A 10583-nucleotide genomic window follows, 5' to 3' on the forward strand; every position below is an offset into this window, starting at 1 on the left:
AAATTAAAAGAAATAGATTTATAATTATAATGCATTGCAAAATAAAAAAAATACAAAAATAAGAAAATGTAAAATTATATAAATGTTGTATGATACAAATATTATACTCTAAAAATATTTTAATTAACGATTGCGGCACACGATGCTTGTGATCATCTGCACCGATGCTTTCGGCAGTTCTTAATTGCCGTTAGCAATATAATAGTATTACATATACGGGTCCGATAGTCCGATCATGGTGGAATGATATTAGGTGTAGGAAAAAGTTTCGTAGCGTTTTTCCCATTAAATGCTCGCATCGACAATACTAGACGTGCGTTTAAAAAGTGACATTCCAACCTTTGTTTTGAGCCGAAAAAGATTGAAACCGGTGAAGGGGATCAAAAGTTATTTTATCTTGAAAATGGAAATAAATAAGGAAAAAATCGCTACATTTTGCAGTATTACTATGATAAAGGCAAGAACGCTGCACAGACTTGTAAAAAAATTTGTGCTATTTACGGTGAAGATACTCTATCAAAATCAGCATGGAATTGATTCGCTCGTTTTCGTAGTGGAAATTTCGATGTAAACCGGTCGACCAATCATTGAAAAGTCCGATGAAATCATGCAAAAAGTCAAGCGTGATAAACATGTGAGCACTGTACCTGAGCGCTCCCTGCTATTGATGTATTCTTTCAGATTTAAAACGAAGAAAAAGATTTAAAAATTTTTTCCCTATTTTTGTTGGATATACGCGGTGGTTCCTAATACTATTGATACAGTATTTATTGACTCATACTATTTATTTAATAAAATAAATCTCATGAACAATTTTAAATAGAGATTAGAAGAAATCTCTTTCCTCCATGACACTTTGCAGGTGATTGAATCTTAAGTCAAAGATGTGATTAGAGTCTTAATATAGGATTCTACTGGCCTCGGCCATTTTTCTGCTCTAATGGTTATACGTGTATATTTTTGCTGCCACTGCACAATCAAATAATCAGCAATATTACAACGGTTGAAATGAACTGTCTCCAATTTATGACAATTCATGAAAATTGCGCTACATATCTCAGGTGACATGGATATGCACGTCAAATGTAACACTTTTAAATTTTTACACAATGTCAGTGCTCTTAAATCACGTTCAGTCAAGCCTTTAATATAGCTCAGGAAGACTCTTTCTAGATGTTGACAGGAGGAAAACACTCTGAAGAAGCTATCACCAGAAGTGTAACTAAAAAAAAAATAATATTGTTATGGCTCTTCAATCGTAAACAGGACAACACAGCTATTTTAAGATAAATATATTTCAAACGAAATATATAAATTTTTATGAATATGATAATTTGTTTGTTTTTAAAAAACTAGGACGATGCATAGATCCTTATAAGAACAATAGGCTAATTAGTAAGATCTCAGGTTTAATTTATCATCCCCTAAACAAATGAAGAATACGTATTTTGTAAAAAGCGTAACAGAAATTATATGTATTTTCAAAGAAAGTGTGACATAATACGTACCACCAATCCAAATGCACGCCTCGTAGATTTTTGCAGTCAGCAAAGGCATTAATACCTTTCGATGTAAAATTATTCGCTATAGGAGTGATCATAAATCCTAGCTTTATACTTTCTAAATCTGGACAGGAATTTCTCAATTCTATTACAACTTCATCTGCATTCAGAAGATTGTCATATGTACCCAGTATAAGTAAGTGACGCATCCGTATATTTCTTCGCAGTATCTTACAAAGAGTTTTGGTAGTTATATGTGTCTTGCCAACATTCAAATACTCCAGGAACTTCAGGTTTTCGAGATATGAGAATCCAACGTCAGTTATCGAGTAACAATTAAACAGATGTAATTCTAAAAAAAATATATGTATTGATCATACAATTTATTCATGCTTATAATGATCATTGTGTATATATATATATATAATATATTAATATATATATATATATATATATATATCTAGATATATACCTTTTAAACTTTTGCATATTTCCGAAATTGTAAGTATGGTATTGTTGTCAATACTTAAGTGAGCCAATTTCAAGTGTGTTAAGAGACTACCATAAGAAACAAGAAATGTTCCAACATGGTCAGAAATCCAAACACAGTTTGAAAAATTCAACCGTCGTAAATATTTACATCTTGGTGCTAAATAATGAAATGCTTGTATGTTCATAATCCAATAATATGGTTCCAAGTTTACACTTGTATAAAGCAGATGGTTCTGTGCTAAATTATTAAAACGTTTATTCACTCCACTCATGCGGCATAATGATCTTAAATCTAACTTTCTTAATATAATCATTATTATTTCTTGCTGCAAAAGAAAATATAAAATTTATTAAACAGAATAATAGTAAATATATTAGGTGTTGGAATTAATTCGTAGCGTTTTACAAGTGATGGGAAGTACTTTCATTAATGTATTTTTTAATGCTCATGTGAAATAAATAACATTCTTTCATTAAAAACGCTACGAATTAATTCCAACACCTAATAATATTATGTATGATCGAAGATCGTATAACGAAGATTTCCTAGTATACTTTACAGGAAAATTAGAAAAATTGTAATGCGATGGCTTCTTGGATTTATCCGAAGAGTGATTGTTTTCCTTAAACTCCTTTATAAGTTCTTCTGATAAAAAGCTTCCTCTTCTTTTTTGTATAAAACCGTCCTGGTCCCTGTGATCAAAGTACATGATAAAAAACATTATATATTATGAGATCCTTCTTTAAGAAATAGTACATAATAATAACAGTCAATTTAAAAGCATTGAAAAGCTTCAGTTTTTTAATAGAATTGGTTTTGTGTTATTCTACAACAATTTTTAATAATTCGACAATGGATGAACAATATGTTACAATTTTTTATTTTTTTCATAAAATCAGCTATAAATCGGTATCGAATTGTTAAAAAAAAATTGCCTGCAGGATATTATAGTATATACTTTGTACTTTGATTTCAGGAGAAAAAAATTTTTTTATTTTCTTTTTTAAAATCGAGATATTGATATTTTCTGTAATTTTCAAAATTCTTGAGTAAACGTAAAACTTGAAATAGTCATAGCTTTGTGAAAAATTATACTAAAATAGTTTTTAAAAAAACAATTGGCTTATTGTCATGAAAATTCGCTATTACATCGCCACAAATAATACTGGTACAAACTTATTTTCATTCATCAAAAAAAGAATAAATCTTACTTAATATTGACAATTGTAATACCTTTTATACATAATGTAATGTTTAATTAATATCTTCTTAAAGTGGATTATATCTTCTTCTTATTTGAATGATTCCAAGGTTGGGAGACCTTGGAATATGGATCTCGTCTGATTTAGTTTCAAAAGTCTCTAGAATCTTGCTCAAGTTTCTGGCTTCTATACGCGCCACCTGGAACCAATTAGGGCTTTAGAATCTCGCGACGATGACTAGGCGATTTCTGCCACTAGGATAGATACACTGAATTATTGTATATTATGCCCATTCCAGTGTATATATAGTTCAGTGAATAGATGGGATCCAGGAGCAGGACGAGTAGAGGATTAGTGACTCTAATCAGAGTCTGGCCACCTTCTTTTTGGTTTATGATTAGTTCGACATTTTTCATCCATTTAAATGCATAATGAAAATAATTAAGTTTTTACTTGAAATGCATGATTCATGGGCATGGATTTGCTATCGTAATATTTCTTTCCCCCACTATTCTGGATTCTTTAAAATTGACAGAGTCGAGTTTTGAAACGTATCCTCATTCGCGCATTGATCGCGTATGTAACGTTGATGCGTCACGCGGTAGCGCAATGAGATGACGCTATGGCGGTTTCAGACAACTTGTTGTTAAGACCACGTGATGCGTCCACGTAGGTTAGAAAATGAGATGTGTTCTTTCAAGCATCAAATTTAACAGCCGCTGTACATCGGATCTGCCGGCTGCGCAGCTGATTTAAAAGAACGGAATTCTGTACTCATATATTTTCAAAACGTGCGAGATTTAAAATTGAAAAAAAATCATAAAAAAGTCAAATACTATACTATAATATAATTGGTCATATACTATAAAATTAAAAAGGAAAAAAGTCATATACAGGGTCCGGCAAAATGATCTCCCACATTTTAATCAGTGGCGGTGCAAAATGTGGGAGATCATTTTGCCAGACCCTGTACTATAATATATTATACTATAAAAATCAAATACTATACTGGATACTATAATTGATGTGGATATTTTACCAGTAATTGAGAATTTAGTCAACGAAAATAGATTTTACAATCATATAGATCCGAAACGGCTGCGCAGTGTTAAAAGAACGCACCCATGAAGTTACCTTACTACTAGATTGTGTCGTTGATTCCACAACAGGTCCGGTGATCTTCTTCTTCTTCTTCTTCTGTGAATGATGGGGACCTGACTACCTCTATATATATATACTGCTAATGCATCCTCTTTTTGAGAGTGGGGGGTTTGCCAAGATAGTGAGACAGAAAATCGACTTCTCGCTTCCATTCATTACTTTGCGGGGAACGTATGCACGCGGACTCATGGCCAATGATGTGAATTCCGGGCCGCTTGCAGTACAGTTATTAGCATGAAGAGGGCATAAAAAGGTATATACTCTACAATGAGTCCATATCCATGTATATTTGCGCATGCGTGTCCGTCTATGCTCTCTTCATGTTAATAACCGTGCTGCAAGCGGCCCGGAATTCGCATCATTGCTCATGGCATCTATTGTAGAGATTAGATATTATGAAATATAATTAAAAGAAGTACCAAGTCTAAAATATATAATTGTACTTTACTTTTTGTATAGTACTTTTATATAAGTCAAATAATAAACTCACTATTGAACACGATCAGACACAATAAACGTGATAAAATATGATAAAATAGTTTGGGAACACGCGCATGTGCATTGCGAAAGTACACGAATTGTGGGAGCATCGTCTGCACTGTGATATTTTCGGCAGTTCTTTAATTACCGTTAGCAATATAGTAGTGTTACATATATGAGCTTGATAACTTGAGGGAAAGAATCGAAATTCTTGGGTGTACACATGAATATCTAGAGATGGAGAACGTGCTCTGAATACGTATGCCTTAATACTCGTACAATTTCAGCATATCTATCACCGTCTGTATAACTAAATTTAATATAAAGACGAAATAATCTGAATTTTCGGAAGTTTTAAATAACTTTTAGTATTTTTATTCCATAGCTCCATGGAAAAAAACATGACAATATGATATACAGATCTTGGAGTGAAGTGCGAGAAAGCGTTAATACTATTCAGCCTCCAGGAGGCTAATCTTATGGCATTTCAGATAAGTTTTCTTTTCCTTAAGTTTCACGAATTGCACTAAATAAAAAACAATTGCTTTATGGATTTTTATTACATTTTTTAGGTATTAAAGTCTATAATAAATGCATTATCGTGAAAATGTACGAAAAGTTTTCATAACAATACGCTATGGATTAAACCCACTCTCCGACAGACTCGTCTATTGGCTGGGCTATGTCACAAGAATGATAGATGACATTCGTGAAAATCTATAAGCTAAAAAGTCAAGCTAGGATATTCACGGAGAATATTCAATTCTTTGTCAGTGTTTTGATAGATGTGATCATTGTAATTGTTTGTACAGTCGTTGCGACATCTCATCATAGCTATTAAACATATTCCATTGAGATTCAATTCAATAGTAAAATATCTAAAATCACAACATATAAGATAACTTTAAGATATCTTTAAGAATTCTTTAAGAAAGAACATTGATTTTAGATATTTTGCTCATTGGGTATTAAAAAAAAAAAAAAAATATTGCGGAAATTGCAAAATCATAGAGAACTAGAGAACTTTTCGACTCAGTTTTTGACAGCTTAACATATTTTTGACAGCTTAACATGTTTAACATGTAAATGAACAACAAAATTACAATTGGTGTGGAACACTCGTGATTGGTTCTGCTCTCGTTCTGCGTTGTGGCTCCGGCACACCAGCGCGATGTTAGTCGCGCGTGATACGCGACATCCAATGACAGTACCTTGTGAATGAGAATATTGATAAAGCTGTACACTCATTGGATGAACATCGCGCTGCTGTGCCGGATTACGCTATTTCGCTGCAGGGTAGGCACCCTGAGGATGCAGTTCCGTAGTATGGAATTAGCGCAATAGTAGTGGTGGAACGTTCGTGATTGGTCATGGCTTCATTTCGTCGCGGGGAGCACAGATTCTTGCATAATGCATAACATGTAATGCATAAGAAAATAAACCAATTAAAGTCCTTCGTTTCCTTCCTTTCTATGAAATAAAGAACTCTGATTGGTTGAATTTCTTATGCTTTATATACAATATTATGTGTTATGCAAGAGTCTGTGCTTCCCGCTTAAAGCGCTGGCAGTGAATTTTGGAATACAAGCTGTGTTCTTGCTAGAAAGTTCCCTAGAAGCATTTTGGAACTAACGCACCCCAACGCACTCTAGAGGAAAGGAAAAAAGCAGTTAATAACATTCTGCGAAGTTTGATGTCGCATGGAATCTAATGTCTTGCATTCTAAGGATTTTTTGGCTGATAATATATTTGTCTTATAAAACTATATCAGATAATTAATAGTTTCTCTACGCTTCTTCTAACAAGTACTAAGTAAATACTACGATCTATACTGTAAAGTACCATATTTTTAGATTACAATATACATTCTGATTATTTATCAATATATAAATCTTCTATTATGTTCATTGTAATATTTACTTTTCTCTGTTTGTTTTTATGAATTTTATGAATATATATACAACTGTATTCGTAAAAAAGATGTGCAACAATATTTAGTAGTCGATGTAACTTTAATAAGTACCAAAATGAGTAAAATGTATAAGACTGCTCCTGTCAAGACTAAAAGTTTAGGAAATCAACGAACCTTCAAAGCTCATGATGCAGAACAAAAGGTTTCACAATTTTTTCTATAATGCATTCCCATATAGATAATTTTTCTATTATGTCTGAATAAATTATCATTTTTTTATAAAAAGCGTGTCATGATGAGCCCTTCCAATGAAGTTATAATGTTTGGTCAAGATCACATTGTAGAAGTCACAGTAAAAAAAAAGAATAAAGGTCAGAAACGTACTTCGCCTGTAGCAAGTTGTAGCTATGGACAGAAAGCTGAGAAAATAAGATCTACAACTGATAGTAAAACTCCATCAAATTGGAGCAATATTTTTAGTCAGAATTTGTTACACGTAACAAAACAACAGTCTTCTAAATATAGTGGGAAAGAAGCAGAAAAGAATATAAATGTTAAAAAACCAAAAAGTACTATCAAACATTCTCCTGTAAGTCTCATACATAAACTTTAATACATGTATAGAGTAGGACCTTTTGAAATGTTACAAGCTATGTAATTATCATTTTTGAAGAGCAACTATGTGTTTCTTTTACATCAGTTGATTCACCTCATGCTTATTCTGTATAAAGATACTAAGGTGTTTATAAAACAAAATTAAAAGTTTAGGAGAGAGATTTTATATTTTATATTAAAATAACATATTAGAATAAAGTATAATATATCTCGTAAACTATTAATTTTTTTATATTTTTACTTTAATATTTGTGTATGCAGAATAGTTAGGGGAATTATATATAAATAAAATCAAATCCTTCTATTTAAAACAAATGAAGATGATCTTCATAATATTGAAAAATCTTTTTTTTTTTAATTTATTTTATCATTTTTCCTCCTTGAAAGTATACAATTTTTGTCTGAACATATTTTTGATTCAGCATACTTTAGAGATAACAGCCACAGCTTGTGCCACTTTAAATGCCGACCCTGTATATGATTATATGTGCATCTTGTTTATAATAATCCTTATATTGAATATATTGTTAAATATATAATTTCATATAAAAAATATCTTTCTAGATGAAGTTAGATGAAAAACATTCACCATCTTGCTGTTCATCAATTCTAGTTCAGGATTGTGCTGTACAATGTTCTGAATATGATTTCAACAAACTTGCTGATTTTAATCCAGTACACATGTTACATTTAATAAGACAGTTAAAAGAGTTAGTTAATAAAAAGGATAAAAGAATCTGTGAAATCTTTACTGAAATGGAACAAATATTGCAGAAGATACCGGTAAATTGTGTGAAATTGCATATTATCTAAGTATTATGTTTATCTGTAATTTATATTTTGAAGCAATTTATTTTATTATATACATCTATTAAATTGTTCTGTCACTTTTATGTCAGCTTTGAATTTATCACATTGTTATTTTTGCAGGATCTAGAAACCAAAGTAGAATTCAGTGCAGTTCCACTAAAGGAATCTGGTAAAAAGATAAAAACTATGTCGTATGAATCGTTCATATTAGAACGAGAAAGATTAAAAAGGTTTGATGCAATATATAAATGTAATAAGAAAAATAGAAGTTAATACTAATTTTTCAATTCTTTTATTTTACATCAGTGAAATTCGAGAGCGAGATGAACGACTAAAGGAAGTTGATCAAAAATACGCAGAGTTGACATTTCAAGTAGAGATGCTTACACAACAATTGGAAGAAGCAACTTATAAAAAGAATGATACAATATCAAGGCTAATGCAACAAATTGAAAACAATGAAAGAACAATTACAGATTTAAAAACGAATCTAAATAAGCAAACAGAACTTATACGAAAAAATGACATTGATAACAAATGTTTAACAATGGAAATACATAAACTTTCAGCGTTATGTTCTAATAGAGATACACAAATTATTGATTATAGAAATACAATACAGTGAGTATATTATATATTCTACTATTAATATGTTTATATTTTAAAAAATTTATTGCGCGCGCGCAGTGGACGCATAATTATAAATTGTACAAATTACGTAACAATTAATTTACATTACAGAGAGCTACAAAATCAGATTGAAAAACATTTAAAAACCCTATATGAGATATATATGAAAGAAGGAAATACAAGTCCTTACATATCGTTAATTCATACAGGGCATGCATGTTCGTCTCCTACCTCAAGTTTTTCTAATGGCTTTAATAAATCCTGGAATGATTTATCAGACATTTCTTCAGAAGATTCCGTTCCTAAAGAAAATATTTTAAAAGAAGATGTGCCCGTTAAAGATTTTGAACTCGTTAGTTTACTTGATGGAGAATCATCACATACTATAGTGCCGGATCAAAATGAAGGTAAGTCTCTTTTGAGTTTACTAAACAATTACTGTTAATTGAATCACCTTAATGCAATTTTTAATTTATATTAATGTTTATTATTAACAGTTAAGAATGATAAAAAATCAGCAAAGCAAAATAATGATGAAAATAATACAGTTTGCCAAAATATGAACGCGAACGATGTAATCACGAAAAAATCCTTGCATCAATCTTCAAAGAAGGATGACAATAAAGAAAATGACATCCATAAAGTGAGAAAGTATACAACGCTTAAGGAAAAACAAAATGATTACACCAAAAATTTGTTTCTGAATGCATCAAAAGTTCTTGAAAGCATTACAAAATCAACAGTTTCTGACATAAAGAAGCAAGGCGATATGCAAAATAGGAAACCTGTTAATGTACCTAGTCCATTACGGGACTGTCCATATCCTGATTGGAGTGACAGTAGTTTACCTAGCATTAGTACTGTCTCCGACTTGGACATGATACCCTCAAATGATGTTTAAAAAACTATATGCTTAAAAGAGAATGATCACTGGATTCTCAAACATTATTTTCTATAGGAATTATTAATATAATTCCAATTGACTGAGTATACATAAGCATGAATTTATATCTTGTTGCAGAACTGTGATAAACTCATAACACATTTTACTTAAACAATGAAGCTAGCACGATATACAAATAAAATTGCTTGATAATCATGATATTTTAAAAACGTTAACATGTCAAAGACATAATTTGCACATACACATCTTATTAAAATCAAATTGTAATATATATTGTGCACAAATTGTAATATATATTGCGAGTTTTCACGTTGATATTGTTTATTTAATAAGATTGTAAAACCAAATTGTAAAAATAGATAGTCAAAAATATATTTTTCTGTAAATATATAAAACTTTTATTTGCAAATTCGCTTGTAGTTCTCACGGTATCAAGATTCTGACATATAACCTGTATTATTACGAATTAACTATGCATATAATGTTTCAACATATACATTTGCTTTACGGAGAACAGGTCACGAATATAAATTTTACGCACACAAGAGAACAAGATGTATATATATAGATATATATATATTTTTTTTATCACATATGTATATATACAAGTAAAGTATAATACTTATAATATTTTGTAAGTCTTAATAGGATTAAAAGGGAACATTTTAATACACGTAAAACATTCATCAGCTTTGCATGAAGACGTCTTGAAATACATTTTATATTCGTATTTTCCAGTAAGCGTGTGGTATGTACCTTTTCTTCTGTAAACATTCGATTTCTTTTTTTTTTTCCTCTCTTTTGACGGCTCCTAATGATCGAGAAACTTCTAACGGCTAATAACATTACGAACACAGTCCCAACGATTCGACGC

At 30.9% G+C, this 10583-nt stretch overlaps 2 protein-coding genes across 5 annotated transcripts; one reads left to right on the plus strand and one right to left on the minus strand.

Moving 5' to 3' along the window:
- Positions 1–742: 742 nt before the first annotated feature.
- On the minus strand, positions 743–6367 carry LOC105151136 (F-box/LRR-repeat protein 4). Of its 2 annotated transcripts, none has more exons than XM_011064680.2 (6): positions 4332–6367; positions 3229–3396; positions 2555–2687; positions 1975–2320; positions 1509–1854; positions 743–1222 (listed from the first exon to the last, which is right to left on the minus strand). In XM_011064680.2, exons 2-6 carry the CDS (start codon positions 3237–3239, stop codon positions 874–876), a joined length of 1185 nt encoding a protein of 394 aa, XP_011062982.1. In that variant the 5' UTR covers positions 3240–3396; positions 4332–6367; the 3' UTR covers positions 743–873. The 2 variants fall into 2 exon arrangements, with proteins under 2 accessions (XP_011062982.1, XP_087265747.1); XM_087409621.1 differs by lacking the exon at positions 743–1222 and adding an exon at positions 1251–1424.
- Positions 6368–6491: 124 nt separating this feature from the next.
- On the plus strand, positions 6492–10104 carry LOC105151093 (uncharacterized). Of its 3 annotated transcripts, none has more exons than XM_011064611.2 (8): positions 6492–6671; positions 6819–6952; positions 7037–7339; positions 7930–8148; positions 8296–8405; positions 8482–8796; positions 8917–9212; positions 9303–10104. In XM_011064611.2, the coding sequence occupies exons 2-8, from the start codon at positions 6866–6868 to the stop codon at positions 9704–9706; spliced, it is 1734 nt and encodes a 577-aa protein (XP_011062913.1). In that variant the 5' UTR covers positions 6492–6671; positions 6819–6865; the 3' UTR covers positions 9707–10104. The 3 variants fall into 3 exon arrangements, with proteins under 3 accessions (XP_011062913.1, XP_011062911.1, XP_087265738.1); XM_011064609.2 differs by having other exon boundaries at positions 6492–6650; XM_087409612.1 differs by having other exon boundaries at positions 6492–6952.
- The last annotated feature ends 479 nt before the right edge of the window (positions 10105–10583 follow it).

Source organism: Acromyrmex echinatior, chromosome 9 (assembly GCF_024713525.1).
Source record: "Acromyrmex echinatior isolate Ae372 chromosome 9, ASM2471352v2, whole genome shotgun sequence".
In the NCBI taxonomy this organism is placed as follows: Eukaryota; Metazoa; Arthropoda; class Insecta; order Hymenoptera; family Formicidae; genus Acromyrmex; species Acromyrmex echinatior.

Excerpts from the sequence above, each read along its gene's own strand:
- LOC105151093 (XM_087409612.1), top strand. The coding sequence starts at position 6,866 with ATGAGTAAAATGTATAAGACTGCTCCTGTCAAGACTAAAAGTTTAGGA. Across the intron at positions 8,149-8,295 it reads AAATATTGCAGAAGATACCG|GATCTAGAAACCAAAGTAGA; the intron begins GTAAATTGTGTG and ends TTATTTTTGCAG. Across the intron at positions 8,406-8,481 it reads GAACGAGAAAGATTAAAAAG|TGAAATTCGAGAGCGAGATG; the intron begins GTTTGATGCAAT and ends ATTTTACATCAG.
- LOC105151136 (XM_011064680.2), bottom strand. Across the intron at positions 1,855-1,974 it reads AATATGCAAAAGTTTAAAAG|AATTACATCTGTTTAATTGT; the intron begins GTATATATCTAG and ends TATTTTTTTTAG. Across the intron at positions 1,223-1,508 it reads GGCGTGCATTTGGATTGGTG|TTACACTTCTGGTGATAGCT; the intron begins GTACGTATTATG and ends TTTTTTTTTTAG.